At 33.5% G+C, this 19652-nt stretch overlaps 3 protein-coding genes across 5 annotated transcripts in view; 2 read left to right on the forward strand and 1 right to left on the reverse strand.

The window, feature by feature from the left end:
• Nucleotides 1-878: 878 nt before the first annotated feature.
• On the forward strand, nucleotides 879-9269 carry LOC128236288 (TLC domain-containing protein 5-like). The gene is made up of 4 exons (XM_052951176.1): nucleotides 879-937; nucleotides 5094-5348; nucleotides 5716-5811; nucleotides 6078-9269. Exons 2-4 carry the CDS (start codon nucleotides 5156-5158, stop codon nucleotides 6665-6667), a joined length of 879 nt encoding a protein of 292 aa, XP_052807136.1. The 5' UTR covers nucleotides 879-937; nucleotides 5094-5155; the 3' UTR covers nucleotides 6668-9269.
• LOC128235974 (N66 matrix protein-like) lies at nucleotides 3279-3752 on the forward strand. The gene has a single exon (XM_052950758.1). It carries the CDS (start codon nucleotides 3279-3281, stop codon nucleotides 3750-3752), a length of 474 nt encoding a protein of 157 aa, XP_052806718.1.
• A 1537-nt stretch (nucleotides 9270-10806) lies between the features above and the next one.
• LOC128234656 (zinc finger protein 236-like) overlaps nucleotides 10807-19652 on the reverse strand; it is a 29458-nt gene continuing 20612 nt past the window's right edge. For all 3 annotated transcript variants that reach the window (XM_052949028.1, XM_052949026.1, XM_052949027.1), the window contains exon 7: nucleotides 10807-18834. In XM_052949028.1, coding sequence (XP_052804988.1) covers nucleotides 18599-18834 — 236 coding nt within the window. In that variant the 3' untranslated portion in view covers nucleotides 10807-18598. The remainder of the gene's footprint in view (nucleotides 18835-19652) is intronic.

Raw genomic sequence — 19652 nt, forward strand, 5'->3', positions numbered from 1 at the left:
ATTGCAAATAATATTTGTAATTTAATTTAATAATATTTTATTGTATGAGAACACAGTTGACAACGACAATATCAATACAAAATTCAACACAATATTTACTTTTTTATATTAACTTTTGCATTTTTCTTCTATACGACAATGAAAACCAGCCGATTTCCTTAATTTATCTAGCGATAGAAAAAAAAATATATTTGTAATCATAATTGAATCTGAAAATAATGAAATTATTGTTGTTCTTATTAGTTTTAATTAATATGATGATGATAATAATAATAATAATAATAATAATAATAATAATAATAATAATAATAATAACAATGATAATAATAATGACAATAATAATAATAATAATAATAATAATAATAATAATAGTAATAATAATAATAATAATAATAGTAATAATAACTGTTATTGTTATAATATTGTTATTATAACAGTAGCGGGAAATCGTGCAAATTGATGGCAATGCACGGAAAATCGGACACTGAAAGTAAAAAAAAAAAAAATAATAATAAAAGTTTGGTAAACACTAATTATTCTGATAACATTTGTAAAAACCATAATACCCACTTCAATTATTCAGGAAATCCCTCTTGTTTTTTTATCACCAACAGAATTTCTGCTTGCTTATTTTGTTGCGGTGAAACCGACCGTGAAAAAACGGAAATGACGTTTTGGAACTGTTCGACTGGTCTGCACTGACTTTGAATGATAAATTATAAGAAATTCAGAAAGATATAATATGAGTCTCTTTAAATATTTTTTTAATAAAAAAAAGTCTGAATGATAAATTTATTCGATAGAAAAATATGTGTGTAAAATATTTACTAATCGATGTTTCAAAAATATTTGCCTCTCACGTGTTTACAGGAAGTTAAGGAAGTGAAAACAAATCAAAACATGAGCGGACGAGTGTCTGGCTAATATTTCAAGCAAGGTATAGATTGATCTTAAAATCAATAAAATTGTTATTTTTGTATTATATATGATTCCATTTATTACTTTTTCATATCTTAAACTATTCTAAAATCATGTTTTAACAATGTCATTCTACATGTTCTAAGTTTAATTCCGAGGTATTTCATTATTTGTCTATTTCCACCCAATATTTCCAGGGATATATGTAAAATGTTTATATAAATGCATTTATAATCATATACATGTTTTATGTTTCAATACAAAAAATGAAAGTATGTCTTTGAAGGCAGGGATGAGATGTCTTTTATAAGTCACAAGAGTGCTATCCCTAAGGGCTTGTTGAAGCACCATTCCATATCTTTTTGAGCTTAAACTTCTACTCCTGGTACAATCTTTGCTGTTTACATTTTTCCTGCTGTTAATTACAAACTTGCCATCCTTGTCACCACAAAAGTTGCGGTCGATTATGTACATCTCTGTTGTTATTGTTGCTCCTACTCTTTACAGATGTCTCGTGGTTGCTGTATCCCGTTTCTAACTGTGCCATGGCTGACGTTTTTACTCCTAATGTCATTTCTTTCAACTGCCCATAGATTTAAAAATCCTTCGTCTATGTTGTTTGTCTCTGTTGTTGTTTTGTTTCCCATGTAATACTTATACCAAAGTATAATATTTTCCCCATTGTTAATTCTGCCTTTTTAACTCTTTTTCAGTGTTTATACTCCCTTTTTACTCCTTTCATCATGGCTGTTACCACTCCTGTTGACATTTACTACTACTGAGTAGTCGCTGTTGCTCTTCTGTTATTGCTTTGAGAATTGTTTCCTTTAGAGGCATTCCTATTGTTCCAATTGTTGCTATGACTTTGTTTTTCGTCACGCTTTTAGTTGCTCCCCTTAATTGTTTCGAGGACTGTGGTTGTAACAACAACTGTTGTGGTTAGTTGCGCTTCATTTGTTCTAGTTTCAATTTTTCCTTTGCGGTCACTTTAATTTTACTTTTAAAGTTTAATTTGATTGTAGATATGTTCAAATAACTCACCAACTACAAATGATATCAAATATTTGTGTGCCAAGTTTGTTACTTGCATACATTTGGTTGCTAAAAAATGAATGCAAAATTAGTCCATCCTCGTGATCCCTATGCTTCACCCCTGCAGCAGTATTCTACGGTATAGTTTAAGGTGTGCATGTTCTTGCAAATTCATATATATTTTTTATAATTATATTAAAAAACATATTTTCTATGAATCAGAAATGAAAGATTTAAGATAAAAAGGTTAGTTATCAGAACATCATGGGATGATTTATAAAAAAAACATTATACCAACTTAAAGATCTATTTCAACATTACTAAAAAATAATGAATTTTTCTTTATTTTTAAAAGGTTCTTTAAAATAGTAGGAGACAGTATAAAGGCATTACGTTATGCCTTGTTCAACCACCTCCTATAGCAATATCCAAGGCTTGAGATGGAGAGGGAGCTTATGTATCATATTCAAATCAGGATGCTGTAGTAAGCATCAAACAAAACGAAAAAAAGACATAGTAGAGTTTAAATCTGGTTTGAATTGTTCTTAAAATGCATAAAACACTAACAGTATTCTAATGGCCCCAGAGAAAGTCAGGAGAGCCCTCAAAAGAGCTTCTTTAAAGCTATTTTTTCTTCTACAGTAGTGCACTTTTGACCCAAAGAGCGCCCCTTAAACCCATGGCCGAAAATGTTTCAGCCCTCCAGGTCAATCACATCCCTGAAAACTCATCTTTAAACAGCCATTGTCTAGGATGATCTGGACGGCTAGGCTTACATTGCATGATATTATACAATCATGTGCATATTAACATTCATTTAAATGAAACCTTTATTAATGACAAAGCTGGAACACTTACACTACTGTTTTGCATCCAAGCACTCTGCTCACAGGCTATAGGCTTATGTTATGTCAGACATCCTAAAGCTTGTTGCCCTGCTTTATAAAATCTAGAATTTTATCAAGCCCAGAGAGAACCATGTCGGCCCTTGCAGGATTGTGCTTACCGGTATTCATACATCACAACTCTATACATAAGATGATCATTTTATGTTTGCTCTTTTAAGTAAATATGATGTTTTGAGTTTTCATATTAAGAAATTCTGTTTGTTTAATTTGAGATCAGCATCTGTCAGCATTATATTACAAGCATGTAAACTGACATTGTCAAAAGAATATTTGTGCAGATCTTATACTTTATCCCAGCGGTAAGAAAAATCTTATATTCAATAAGAATGAACCACATGCCATATGACTGTATGCAAGTCACAGTTTTACAGATAATGATTTGAAGGTGCGTTAATTATGATTTAAAATGCTTATCATGCAATGGCAGAGGTTAACAGCGCTGGGAGGGCACACAATGGCAATGGGCTGGGTAACAATGATGATGGAAGGGGCAACAATGGCAATGGGCTGGGTAACAATGATGATGGAAGGGGCAACAATGGCAATGGGCTGGGTAACAATGATGATGGAAGGGGCAACAATGGCAATGGGCTGGGTAACAATGGTTATGGAAGGGGCAACAATGGCAATAGGCTGGGTAACAATGGTCATGAAATGGCTAACAATGGCAATGGGCTGGGTAACAATGGTGATGGAAGAGGTGACAATGGTAATGGAAGGGGCAACAATGGTAATGGAAGGGGCAACAATGGCAATGGGCTTAGTAACAATAGTGATGGAAGGGGAAACAATGCTTATGAGCTGGGTAACAATGGTGATGGAAGGGGATACAATGGTAATGAGAATGGTGGCAACAGCATTAGGAGGGTTTACCAGTGCCGAGATTGTAACTGAGCGAGGTATCAAGAGCAACAAGATTGTATGCAATTGGAGGGGTAACTACTGCAAAATGAGTTTAAACAACATTGATGGATGGAGTAAGATCAATGGAAAGGGTGATGAAGACATTAGTTTAATAGAAAATGATAGGAGCAGCACCAGGGGTGAAAACAGAGGCAATGACAGGGAAAAGAATGTAATTCAATCCTTTTAAAATAGTTGATATCATAATTCAAAATGGAATGTTAACAGGGATAAACATTAAAAGGGATAAATATACTTTTAATGTTTCAAATGACTTTGACAAAGAAAAAATCATGAAGATCAAATTTTGCGGAATTCCTGATTTTGGGTCTAGTTGAAATATCAAGATTGGTATATATTTATATATTTGTTTTAACATTTATAGAACTAGTCATTATTTTGTTAAAATATAACTTCAAATTGGTTTTGCTATTGATGATAAAGTAACTTAAACTTTTAACTACATTGAATCAAAAAGCAAAAGGCACAAACTACAAATTGCAGGCTATGTAATCTCCTGTAATTTGCCTTATGGTACTAATATCTATTGACAACTAGGTAAATAATAATACATTATTGAATTAAATTGTTAATTTCAAGGTCTTGATATGTATGATTAACTGAATAACAATACAATCAGGTCAAGATAAAGATTATTATGTCACTCATTATTATGTCACTTAGCTGGGTATAGTTCAAAGTCAGATGACAATTTTATCATGACATTGTAATGTAACAAAGCATAGTGATGACTGGGGCAGGATGATATGAGTATCTGTAGGGCTGCATCATATAATTAAAGTAATTACACTGAAAGTGATAATATGTACAGGTATTGAAGACATTGACATATTAAATCTGTGAGCACTGCTCATTTAAATATTACATCATAATTCAAAGGAACTACATTGTTATTTTGTTGTACATGTGTACCAGCTCATGTTACATTGTACAGGCTTTGTTTAAGTAATATATACAGCACCTAAAGCTGTACTCAAATAGCATGTAGCATGAATAATATCTTATTTCTTTTATGAGGGTTTGATGTATTTTTTTACCATGATCAACTTTTCCATGCAGAACATAGAGTGCAGATAAGGAATTGATTGGTAGCTTGTGACATGAGAACTAATGCATACCGGTAAACAAGAAATAAAACACTCCAATGTGGTACACACTATAGTGATGTAACTGTCTTGTATTGGACGTGAAGCCTTATAGAGTAATACTGTAATACCTCAATATACTTGTCCCTTGTGTAGTGAGCTTGAAGTGAACTTCAAAATTTGTACATGATTGTGAATATGAAGTGAATTTGTTCTTATATTTCAGGTGTGGCTGATGTGATCACCATCAAGAGTAACCATCGTCCAGATAAGCATCAAGTTCTAACGATGGGGGACATAACAACGTTGTTGATCTCCTGTTTTACCTGGTTGACCCTGTACTTTACGCTGTGCCTGGTGAACCCTCGTAGGAGCTATGAGTGGCACATACGCACAGTCACGACCATTCACGCCATCACCGTCATTCTGCTGGGTTTATACAGCGTGTTTGTGCTCGGACCGTGGCCATTTGACCTAATGGGTAAGGATTTGATACTGATATTGGCTATATTTTTTTAATGTACCTTACCTTACAATACCTTATTTAAATAATTACATTTCAATAATCAATCTTTAGAGACAACAATGGATAAATTTACAAATGGATAAATTTACAGAAATCTGCAACTTGATTTATTGTTTTTGAATGTAAATAACATGTTTATATTATTTTTATTATGCAAAATTATTCAACATAATTGTTCTTCAAATAAGAATATATGCAAGGGACATTGCATGGGATATTCATGCAGTTTTATCATTGTTTACTGAGATATATTATTCACCCAGTTCACATTTTACTCAGCACTCTCATTATAATTATGCTTGTGTTTAATTGATGTTGACAGGTGGAAAGAGTTCCGACTTCCAGACATTTGTGATCACTGTTTCCCTGGGCTACTTCCTTCTGGATCTCTCCTGGTGCCTCTATTTTAGAACTGAAGGTAACATGAGACAAGACTTAAGATTCACTTATAGAAAGACCTCCAACCACCAAACATTTGTGATCACCCTCTCTGTGATACATACTGCTAGATCTCTCTAGGTGCCTTTACTTGAAAACAGATGGTTCCATGAGATTAATTTTGAAGTAAGGTTTACTTCAACTGGCATGGCAAGACATCAGTTGGCAGAGTGTTGTTTTAGTCCAAATACTCCCATACTGGATGTGACCCAAAGGCTAATTATTACATTCTCTTGTTTTTTGCAGGGCCAGTGATGATGCTGCACCACACACTCAGTATAGTGGGTCTGTCCATTTGCTTTGGGATAGAAATGTATGGTATCGAGATGGTCACAACTATTACCGGTGCAGAGATCACCAATCCGCTACTTCAGCTACGTTGGTTCCTAAAAGAGACAAAACAATATGATACCAAACTTGGGGATATAGTTGATGTTGCCTTTATGGTTATTTTTGGAGTGTTTAGAATTGTGTTAGGTACTATGTTGCTTATTTCCTGTTATATGCAAGACAATACGGACTGGTTAACAAGATTCGGGGGTACCTGTATCTATAGTATAGGCTGGTTGTTCTGGATAAGTATAGTACAGTATGGTTTTAAGAGGTACAGGAGAAGATACGGGTCAAAATCATCTAAGTCAACAACCAATGGTCATCTGAAATCAAACAGTGAAGCAAATGGAGTGACTGGCTCGGAAAAGGACCCAGGTTCTGAGAAGATATTTTGTAGTGAACAGGGTAATGGAAGCTTGAATGGTGAGATTAACGGCAACTTGACGAAGAGGCATGTTGCCAATGGAGTGAAGGAAAGTGCTTCATCCACTGACTTGCTGTAGGATCTGCAATGATCGAGTTGTGATATCACAGCTGCAATAGTGATCAACCATTCCAATGTACTTTCATATACCTTTATATCAACTATTTATTTATTAGTCTTTATTTTTAGCTCGACTATTCGAAGAATAGGTGGGCTATACTACTCGCCCCAGCGTCGGTGTCGGCGTCTGGTTAAAATTTAGGGCAAGTTGGGATTTTCACTTATAAGTCCAATACCCTACATTCAATTGACTTAATACTTCACACAGTTGTTCAGGGCCATCACATGATGAGGTTAGATAACTCCATATTATTCTTTTCACAGATTATGGGCCCTGATTGACTATGGAACTTGGGTTAAAGTTTTAGGGCAAGTTGGAATATTTATTAATAACTTCTATATCCTTTGTTCAATTGACTTAATACTTCACACAGTTGTTCAGGATCATCACACAATGAGGTTACATAACTCCATATTATCCTAAATACAAGTTATGGCCCCTGATTGACTTAGGTTAAAGTTTTAGGGCAGGTTAAAGTTTTAGGGCAAGTTGGGATTTTCACTTAAAACTCCAATACCATTCATTCAATTGACTTAATACTTCACACAGATGTTCAGAGCCATCACATAATGAGGTTACATAACTCCATACCCTTAATACAAGTTATGGCCCCTGATTGACCTAGGTATAAGTTTTAGGCAAGTAAAAGTTAAGGGCAAGTTGGGATTTTAATAAAAAAAAAACTTCTATACCGTTCATTAAATGCACTTAAAATAAAATTCAACATTATTTACGACCATCTTACAACAAGAAACATAACTCCGTTTTAAGCCTAAATACAAATTATGGCCCTTGAATTTTTTTTTTATTTTTTTTTTTTAATTTCCTTTGAAAGGCATATTTGTATATTCTTAACCACATTTTCATAATGGGAAATCAAGTTATTTGAATGAATTGCGTCATTGTTTGGGCGGGCTGGTGGGAGGGCAGCATCAAAGTCACCTTATGTATCGAATAATTTTAGTTAGGTTTGACATAAAGAGATGGCACGCCAGGCATATTATTACATCATTATTGTATTCTAAGTCAAAGCGGCGTAGTCGAGCGCGCTGTCTTACGACGGCTCTTGTTGTATATTGTGGTGGGGCGGTATTCATAAATCTTCTTAAGTCGTTTCCTAACTCAAGTCAATTTCTTAAAATTTTCAAATTCAAATGAAAAGAAATGTATATTAAGTGTTTATAACATTAAAGTATGTTTTTTTCAATTGGGTTAATAGAAATAATGTAATAGAAATAATGTATTTTGGAAATTCTTTATTTTTTTATTTTATATGACTAAAGAGATCAATTACTAAAATTAGGAATGTGACTTAAGTTAGGAAATGACTTAAAAAGTTTTATTAATACCGCCCTTGTCAACCCTTGTGTGGCCTTGTTGAATGCTTTTTCTAAGTTTGTATGCCAGAGGCTTAAAAGGGAATTGGCTTTTGTGAAAATGAACCTATTAAAAAAACTAAAATCCATATGTATTGCTGTTCTGTATGTTTATTACTAAAGTGTAGCTGTACTTCATGAAGTTAACTGCACAGCTTCAGCAGTAATATTTTGGCTTTATTTTCCTTTTTGTATGTTATATAAGTCGGTTTTTGAGTATGTTTCAAAGATTTGTATTTGGTTTATGTAAAACTTACATGTATGTAAGGCTATAATGGTTTGATATTTTTTATTCCAGTGATAAATACAGATGTATTTAACACATGACCCTTATTATCAGTCTGATATCCGTATGGTACTTATACTCGTCTGATGCAATATACTTATATGCATAATTTTGTGATGTTGGCAAACTTCTATATTTGTTAAACATTGAAACTTTCATAAATATATAGTCATTTTATCATAAATATATAGTCATTTTATCATAAATATATAGTCATTTTAAAGTGTTTGTCTATGAGTGTGAATATACCATTAAGTGTTAGCTGGCAAACGATTTAATTAATGTGTATGTAAACAAATAAACATATAAGCTTGCATTGGCTATGAATATGAAGATAATAACCTACCTTCCAGCCAATGAAAAAGCCTTTCGAGCTCCAATAAGGACCATGCTTAATCGTTAGGACTAGCAGTTATTATGAAGTGGTGGTATTTGAAAAACCAATTACATGGTTCTTATCTTTAAATGTATACGATCTTTATTCAAATTTTGTTTGTATACAATTTGTGTTTGTTACTACGTTTTCTTGTCTCAAATTAGCTGTAATGTCTAAACTGTTCTGTCTTGTGTATCAATACGATGAATGATATGGACAAGTTGCTTGAAAAATCAATTGTCTGCATCAGATCACCTTACAATTGTGATATTATTTTTCATAAATATACCGGTACAAGTATATTATTTATGTGTATAACAGTTTAGGTAATTAGCAAATAAGATGTTTATTAAGAACAGCGTCACCGTTTGTGTTGATGAAATTGACTTGCTTTTAACAATTATCCAAATGTGTTGCAGTTAATTCACGTTTTCATTTTGTACTTTCTCTACTGACAAAATTTATTTGATTTTCTATGAATTTATTTTAGATTAATATTTTTGAATAAATCTTCAAAGTTAAGTGTTGTTTGTGGAGTTTTACTGGTAAGGTTGTCACAATAGAATCTTCGTTAGGGAATGTAATGATGGTCATATCAAACATTTATGTATAGGTTATTTGTTTATTTGGGAGGCGCAGCTAGTTGAACGATTAATTTTCACATAAATCTCAAAATAAATCTTGGCATATATTAAAAATAAATCTTGGCATATATTATGGATATAATTATTTTTGTTTTTCACTGAAGCCCAGTCTGATTTTTCTTGAGTTGTTCTCATCTTTCACTTCTGTCCCTGAACATGTGTTTGCCTACCGGTAAATGTAAAAATTTGAATGGAGGAAGTTTTATTTGAAGTATTGTGTCAATAACATGTCTGTCATTTACATTTATAATGATTATCTTACAAACTTCCTTCAATACTTTCATTTTCCATCGGAAATTTTATTTAAAACAACTCATTTTATGACTCGTTAGGTTTCTCACATTAAATAAATTCGACAAACTATAACGTTACAATTTATATCAGGATGACCAAAATTAGTATGGCAATTAAAACTTCCGTATGAAAACTCAAAATTGAGATGTATAAGGATTTTCTGGACTATAACTCGCTTTAGATGAATGAATGAAATAATAAAACCCATATACCCAGGCAAAACTGGAATCTATTTTGAAATCTGTTCTGCTTTTTTTTCAGTGGGCTTGAAAAATCGCTAATAGACCTTTGACCCCTTTGTGTGGTTGACCCCAAAAAAATGTGTTTCTTGCATACCAGCGTGTGTTTCCGGTCATGGGACCAGTGATGGAAAAACCCGTTTTACACTCCCATGTAAGATGAGTCACGAGCAACATTGCGCCACTTCTTTTTTCTTTTATTGTATGGTTTATGTAAAGTATATTAAGCCATTTCATTAAAGTGCAATCAAATATACAAGACTTAGTTTGCAAGACTTTTAATTGAAATTTAAAATGAATCATCATAAAAACACAATTTTTAGAGGAACTATTTGACGCCAATAGTGACTTAGAAGTAATGGCTTTATGACGTCGGAAAACAACGTTGCACACGCTTTTTGGTGAAATGTACAAAAGTGTGTTTTCTACATTAATTTTTCCACAAGCCTTGATACTGGTTTACGCACATGCCTTCGGGTCTGATTTTTCTATCTGTACCAGAAACTCATGATAGATACTTATAGTCTCAAATAGGCACTTAGCATGCCATCTCTATGTGGTAGAATTTGTGCCAAGTTATTTTTAAATCCTTCAAGCAATTTAGGTATAGAAGAGGGGACACAGAAAATGGTTAGTTTGTGGATAGGCTCATTTGCTTACAGCAGTAATTTTATATCCAAGATTCCCCAATACAGGATGGAGTAACATTCCAACACACGTTATGCACAACATTATTAGATTATACATTTGATCGTATTTTCTCAAATGTGATGTACTATTTTGCTTTATATTACGGTACGTTATTTTAACATCTGAATGGTGCCAGTCGACTTGAACAAATTAAGTCATGTTGCTTCAGAGAAATGATAACTCGAGTCATAGTATAACATAGAGGTATTTATTTCACCATGATAATGTAAAGCTACTGGTTTACAAAGTCACAAAGAATGGTCAATGAGGTGGGGTTAGTTAATACTCATATAATATGTATCGTTTATAACAATAAACACATAATGGAAATTGTTTAAGATATATTCTATGATTTTTTTACCAAATTAATGTATAACAAACACAAACAATAGCAAGAATACCATAATTTTACCAAGTTACTTAGAAATATAATTCATGGTTAACATAGTTGCTATGAACAAGGAATCATATACTGGAACTCGAACTGCTTGGTATTCGTATAATCACAATGATCATCAATATAGACAAATACATTGCAGGAATGTCATTTATGCTATGTTCGACAAAAAGAAGTATCTATCAATCTATTGCCAACTTGAACAAGGTGGAATTTATATATTTCTGTTTAAAATGTCTTTACGACATGAACTTTAAATAAAAGCTGAACTCTCACATATTGAAAGTTGAAACAACTTCATGAAAAAAATAAAATGTCTGAAAACCACTGACATAAGACTGGTGACTAAAGATCAGATAGCAGTCGTTCATATTAAGTTCGAAAATTGACCTTACTTACGGCTTAAAAAAAATAATATATTTTGAAGCTTGCCAAACAATTGAGATCTGTTCTATAGCGAGTTATCCTGTATGATTGAATCAAAGGAATTGATGCCAAAATCAACTGATTCTGAGACCAAAAAAATTCTGTGAGAGTGCAGCATTTAACACTGACATTGTATTGATACCGGTATAATAGAATAGCAAAGATAGACAAACATTGTACATGTGTCAAGCATTGGAATGATTTGTAGAACACAGAGAAACTATACACGCTATCATGGAGTGTTACACAGTTGTACAAACAAATTCCAAACATACAACTCGAATTTTAGTGATTTTCTTTAGAAATCTCCAAAAGAAGAAAACTTATTACTGCTGACTGCTTCAAAAATAGTCTGGTTTGATTCTTATTAAAGTGTATGAATCAAACATTTATGCAGTGATTTGTAAGGTAGATTGGTTTATAAAGTGAAACAAAAACATTCACAAGGAATAAAATAAATGTCAACTATCACCATAGAAACAAAGACAAGTCTATATTATATGAGGTCAGGTTGTAATTATGTAACTACCTGGTAATAGTTCTGTTCAGTTAAACAAGCCAGAGCATTTATTTGTTTTTAAAAAACAATCTTTAAAATGGGACTTTCGTCAGGAAAATGCTTTAACCATTTTCAAACTCTTGAGCAATCTACACAACTGGTCAGTGACCATCACCCGAAATGCAGACAAAGTGGATTTCTAGTTAAACACATAATAACACACAAACCAAACACAAAATACATCAACATTGCAGTAAGTCAATCAACAACAATGACAGTTCATGAGAATGTAAATGAATCGGGTAAAGAAGTACATGATATTGACAATAATATTGGGCCAGTCTGATCAGACATCTTGTGACAATTCATCGTGGTACAAATGTTGCTAATGTTTTTTTTTCCTAAAAGATAATACATAATTTGAAAGTCATCCAATTTGTTGATTTTTAAACATATATCTGTACATGACATTGTGTATTCACATGTATATTCATTTTGTATAACTTTATTTACTAAAAAATAAGCAAGTTGTTTTTTTCTGCTGAACTTATGAAAGTGTATCAAATGATCATTAATAAAGATGAGCTGAACATTTTTATATACAACAGTCTATCTTCAATGTGCAATTATGTAACTTAGAATGGCACGAACGTCGACATTCACCACTATTGCACATTTGTTGCTATTTTCTGACCATGAAAAATTAAAACTAAATTAAAAAAAACTAGAGCTGTCACAGGAGTGACGAATACCCCCAAATGCCGCCTGGACACAGGAATGGCAAACCATTCCTTTGAAAAGAGGCCATAACTCCAAGGTTACTGCCAAAAAATGTTCAAATCTGTCAAGCCTTTCATGAGTTATCGTCCGGTAACCATTTTTCTTTTTTTAGTAACAGTGACCTTGACCTTGGCCCCACCAGCCCCAATATCGAACTTGACCTGTATCTTCTGATGTTACACCTGTGTAGCAAAAAATGTTCAAATCTGTCAAGCCTTTCATGAGTTATCGTCCGGAAACCGTTTTTCTATTTTTAGTAACAGTGACCTTGACCTTGGCCCCACCAGCCCCAATATCGAACTTGACCTGTATCTTCTGATGTTACACCTGTGTACCAAAAATTTTTCAAATCTGTCTAGCCTTTCATGAGTTATCGTCCAGAAACTATGAAAACCGACCGACCGACAGACCAACCAACCGACCGACTAACAAGCTCACTAACTTGATCTGTATCTTTTGATGTTACACCTGTGTACCAAAAATTGTTCAAATCCGTCTAGCCTTTCAGGAGTTATCGTCCGGAAACCGTTTTTTCTATTTTTAGTAACAGTGATCTTGACCCCACCAGCCCCAATATCGAACTTGACCTGTATCTTCTGATGTTACACCAGTCCTGTGTACCAAAAATGTTTCCAAATCTGTCAAGCCTTTCATGAGTTATCGTCCGGAAACTGTTTTTCTATTTTTAGTAACAGTGACCTTGACCTTGGCCCCACCAGCCCCAATATCGAACTTGACCTGTATCTTCTGATGTTACACCTGTGTACCAAAAATTTTTCAAATCTGTCTAACCTTTCATGAGTTATCGTCCAGAAACTATGAAAACCGACAGACCAACCAACCGACCGACTAACAAGCTCACTAACTTGATCTGTATCTTTTGATGTTACACCTGTGTACCAAAAATTGTTCAAATCCGTCTAGCCTTTCAGGAGTTATCGTCCGGAAACCGTTTTTTCTATTTTTAGTAACAGTGATCTTGACCCCACCAGCCCCAATATCGAACTTGACCTGTATCTTCTGATGTTACACCAGTCCTGTGTACCAAAAATGTTTCCAAATCTGTCAAGCCTTTCATGAGTTATCGTCCGGAAACTGTTTTTCTATTTTTAGTAACAGTGACCTTGACCTTGGCCCCACCAGCCCCAATATCGAACTTGACCTGTATCTTCTGATGTTACACCTGTGTACCAAAATTTTTTCAAATCTGTCTAGCCTTTCATGAGTTATTGTCCAGAAACTATGAAAACCGACCGACCGACAGACCAACCAACCGACCGACTAACAAGCTCACTAACTTGATCTGTATCTTCTGATGTTACACCTGTGTACCAAAAATTGTTCAAATCCGTCTAGCCTTTCAGGAGTTATCGTCCGGAAACCGTTTTTCTATTTTTAGTAACAGTGATCTTGACCCCACCAGCCCCAATATCGAACTTGACCTGTATCTTCTGATGTTACACCAGTCCTGTGTACCAAAAATTTTTCCAAATCTGTCAAGCCTTTCATGAGTTATCGTCCGGAAACCGTTTTTCTATTTTTAGTAACAGTGACCTTGACCTTGGCCCCACCAGCCCCAATATCGAACTTGACCTGTATCTTCTGATGTTACACCTGTGTACCAAAAATTTTTCAAATCTGTCTAGCCTTTCATGAGTTATCGTCCGGACACCATGAATACCGATAGACCGACCCACCGACCGACAGACAAACAGACCGGCCGACAAGCTCACTCCTATATACCCCCTCAAACTTCGTTTGTGGGGGTATAATGAAACGATTATCAATTAAATTTTGTGTCTCTATTCTACCCATTATCAAACTTAGAAAATGTCTTTAAATTATGTTCATGATGATAATTGGTTCTACAAATGCTTATTAAATACATGTACGTTCTTTGTAAGATGGCCACATAGTCATCTGCTCATGACGTATACTTGCAAAAGTTCATGTGTAAAACTCACAAGGTTAGATTTGAGGTATTAAAACACAACCTGAATAAAATATAATAATAACATCTAAAACTAATACAATATAATTCATATACACATACATGTATGTAACGTAATCAGCGAAAATAGGCCCTGTTAAGGAAGTCATGCTTTCGATAAAAAAACAAGTAAACTCATGTGATCAGCTTGAAAATCAAAACAAAATCAGGAATTGTGGCTCATGAAACACAATATTCCAGTAAAAGAGTAAGCCTAACCCACTGACGAAACCTTTACAGGACTTAAATTCACCGCCAGCGTCACAAATGTTAGTAACGATATACAATTTAATGATTCCCATTTATAACCATTAAAATTAGAACAAGCATTGATAATTGTTTAACTACATGGACATATCAACATGAAAAACAAGGAAAGAGGTATATAATATCAAACAAGATTAATCATATAAAACAGGAATTGTTTGATTTAATGCCATAAATTAACTACATGACTTATTTTATATTATAAGATCATAAAATCTGGTATACAATTTAACAATTATCTAAATTATCTACATCAACTTACATGTACCTACAAACTAGGAATCAATCTGACACTCACAGCATTGTTTTTGTTTTTAAAAAAAATGGAGAGTAATTGTAGTTGAAATGAGATACCGGTCACGTTTCATGCAAGGTTTGAAAGAGGTAGAAACAGGTCACAGGTATATCTATGTAATAATATCATTTATACGGGAACATTGTCAGACATACAGCAATTTCGCCAGATATACAATTCATTTTTGCAATGATAGTCTTAGGCAACAATAAATGTAGAACAGCTTACAATTGCGGATAAAAATTAAATACAACAAAAAATATCTACACCCACCATTCATCACATTATTTTTTAGAATAAAAATTGTACAATCATTTTGCAATTTGATAATTAGCTCAAATGTCTTTCATTTAATATACATGCTGAACCACCTACAACAAAATAGTCCTTATAAAGCCAAATATACCTCTATAAAAAATAACACCGGAAAACACACGACATTCCCTATCACAGTCTCTGGTTCACCTACATGTAAGTTTCTAGACGCTGATCTACCAGTAATAAGTATTTACATGAACAAAGTGTATGGTCTTTGGTATAATAGGCTGAAACCAGGTTGCAAATTCAAAGAATTTCCTTTCTTTCATTCGCTGTAAGTAAAACTATACAATCAATTTTCAATGTAATATCACAATGAATATAAACAATAATAGATTGATAAAAAACTGTTGGTCCCTTAGAAAAATGTACATTTAGTGTGTATATTATAGTAGATTGATAAAAACTGTTGGTCCCTTAGAAAAATGTACATTTAGTGTGTATATTATAGTAGAACATCAATTAGGAATACTAGAAATTGTGGAATCTTTAAAAATCAGTAGCAAATGCTTCATAGAAAGCTGATTCTGTCAGGGTAATGAGACCTGTAAAAGCTTCTGTAAGAATTTGTCAGTCTTTTTTCAATTTAAAGGGTTTATTTTCTACATTAAACAACAAAAGTTTTGAATGGTGTAATGGATTACTAAATAGATTGTCCTTCATTTGTAATTGTATGAATAACGTATGATAAGAATGAAGAATCTGATGGTAAACATGCATACACCTTTCCTTGCAGAATAATATTGGTATGGGCTTATTAGCAAAACTGAATCCCTTAAAGTTTTTTTCTTATTGACGCTGAACAATGTAAAGAAAATGTAAATTAAAGGTATTCTAGAAAACATGTAAAGAAAATATGAATAAGATATAACAATGGAATATCACTAACAAAATGATTACAAAACTCACTTTCCATATCACAACAGCAAACATAACCATTCAAGCAATAACAATGATATAAAATATGAAAAATATCTTTTCAACATACCTGCAAAACAACATCACAACAGTTAATCATGTACTTCTTAAGCATCACCCTTTAAAGTAAAGCTCAACAGTACCAGTTATAGCTGGACATGACAAAAGAAACAGTCATAGAAAAGTTTGTATGTAATATGTTTAACCTTCAGCCAACTCTGCCAAAATATTTTTTTCGCCAAAAGATAATTTTATTTCCAGTACATCTGCTTGAGTCATATATTTTTAAACATTAAAACAATAAAAAAAACAAAGTTAAAAGTAGAAATATACCAACAAATTTGGAAAAAAAATTATAAAAAGAAAATCACCCCATCTCTACCATATGCCCAATTCTATGATTCTGTTTTGCCTGTCTCACTATCTCATCATGTTAATCAATTATCCATGACCAATATACAAACAATTAATTATAGATTTCATAATGATATAAATATCATGTGACAGTGTATAACAATGCTGCACACTTTCTGCAGTAATATCATCAATACAAGTAAGGGTGAAATATTCTACAAGAATTTATATACAATATAACTAAGTATGTAAGGGTGTACAAATAAGCCTGTCATTTCATCCCGACGTACGCAATAATGTGAAATTTTGCTGGCTGGCGTCCCCATGTAATTTTGGTGTCATTTGAAAAGGAACTGGTCACTGATTACTAATACTAGCATATGATTAATGACAAAAAATCATTACAGGTCAAGTATAAGCAATTTTATTTTTGTTCTTTGTTTCAAAATGAATCTGAAGTGAAATTCCCAATCTATTCCATGTTTAAAGGTCAAAACGGCATGCATCAGTTTCGTATGAACATACTCTTCCTCTACACATTACACATTTTCAAATAATACTAAAATAATATAAAGTCACCAGGCAACAAAACTGAACATTATTGTACATCGAATACCTTCACAGCAATAGAAATAAAATATGTGTACACCTTTGCTTACAATGATACTGAACATGATTATATAGTCTACAAGTAATTTGTTATGGAATGATAAACAATGGAATACTTGTGGAAATGCTATCCACCTTTGGTTAATTGAACACACAAACATCAAGTAAAACTATTTAACATAATATTATATAATACATTGTAATCACATGGTATACATTTCCAACCTATTACCAGGTTAGATTTCAACTCAAAACCTTTTTTTGCAAGTAAAAACATAGAGGTACATGTATGCCTAACCAAACCAAACAACAATGGAATGTATGATTTTGTATAAATAAAATTAAACTCCCAAAACAAATTCTGTAAAGAAATAGACTTATTCTGTTTACAGAATAACAGAATACCCAAGAAAACATTTTTTTTCATAAAAAAAATGATCATTTTTTCAAATAAATACCATGTCAAAGCCCATGGTTATATAGGTAGTTCTTAACATTTGAGGTAGAAGGTTTCTGTAAAATATCTAAAAGAAGTATGGAGGTACTTTGTTTACAGTGTAATTATTTCTTCTTCCTGTAATCCTGAGCTCAACAAAAATACACGTAGATCAGCCTTATTATAAGAATAAGCATACACTATAGAAAATCTCTTCATTGTAGCATATTGAGTTAACTTTTAACAAATCTTAATACCCGCAATAAGTTAATGATATATTTTCCAATCATAAATTAAACAAATTTACTTCACATCAAGTTAAAATCCACAATAACTATCACTAAAATATAACCTTTTCTTCGTAAAATCACAAAAGTTAATGCTTCATAATCTGAAACTATGGAAACCTTGGAGCAGTTTTGAACCCAGGATTTTCAACATTGCATAACTTCTGCTGAAAACTACACCTAGGTACAAAACCGCTTCTAGGCTTCTTGATGAAATAATCTCCTGATACATACAGGAACTAGTACAATCCAACCTCCAATTATGTCTACAGTTCATAATAGAGCAAGTGAAGCCACCTGCTTCTGCATTACAGCCAGTTAATACATCAGCTTCTATATCAGAGCCAGTTAAGCTGTCCAATCCTGTATCATAGCCAGTTAAGCAAGTTGCTCCTGTACCATGGCTAGTTAAGCCACCCGCTCCTGTATAGGAATTTCAAGACCACCATTCAGCTTCTGCATCTTCACAATACAGTTTCCGTCAAGGTGTTTTTCCAGGTTTTTTGTAGTGACAAACCCCTCTTCACAGTAGGAACAGGCGTTGCGCATCTTCAGCATGTGTATCTGGGACTTCATGTGCCGATTAAGGTCTGACTGAGTAACACCCTTGTAATTACACAACTTGCAACAGAACTCTCGTATTCCTGAAACACAGAGGTTTTTGAAAACTCAAAGACTATTGGATTGGATATAACTATAAATGTTTTGTTTTTTTGGTTTTCCTGCTGACCTGCAAACAATCATACTATAACACACATTAGCATACTATCATTGGTCACGGGTGTAACAATACAGCAATGGGAACTACAGGGACAAGCTCAGTTACAAACAAAAACATACTTTTTTGACTCATGGGCACAGTTCTATGCTTGCAGAACTCCAACGACTGGGAAGTATATTTCACACTTACCATAATTATCTACACTTGTTTGTAGGGTGTTACACAAGAATGCAGTAATGTGCTGTGAGGGAAACTGGAATGTCTAGAGGAAACCCACTTGTCCGACTTGGTGACCATCTACCTACCATAACTCACACACACCTACATTGGGAATCAAACCACAGACCCCTTGGTGAGATGCCAGTGAGCTGTGCTAACTTGACCTTCAATTTAAGTTATATAAAAAAACAAAACAAGAGCGCTGTTGAGTGAATGCCAACACCTGTCTGCTTATTTCATGTGAACAAGGGGAACCACTCCACGATCTTTAAAGCAAGAGTTAAAGTTATGGCCAAGTTTAAGTTTTTGCACTACACCATGCTTAGGCCTAAAAAAATAAATTGTATGGTTCGGGTCACCCGACCCTACCTGGAAAATATCGCCGACCCTACTGGTTTTTTTTGGTGTGACTTGCGAAAAAACCCCACTCCAGAACGTCGGGAGTTTAAGCTCATAACACCCAAGATGAGTTTCGAAGATGTAGAGATAATGTTTTTGTTCGAGCTGGGATCTGTATCAGAG

Source organism: Mya arenaria, chromosome 5 (assembly GCF_026914265.1).
Source record: "Mya arenaria isolate MELC-2E11 chromosome 5, ASM2691426v1".
NCBI classification, from domain to species: domain Eukaryota; kingdom Metazoa; phylum Mollusca; class Bivalvia; order Myida; family Myidae; genus Mya; species Mya arenaria.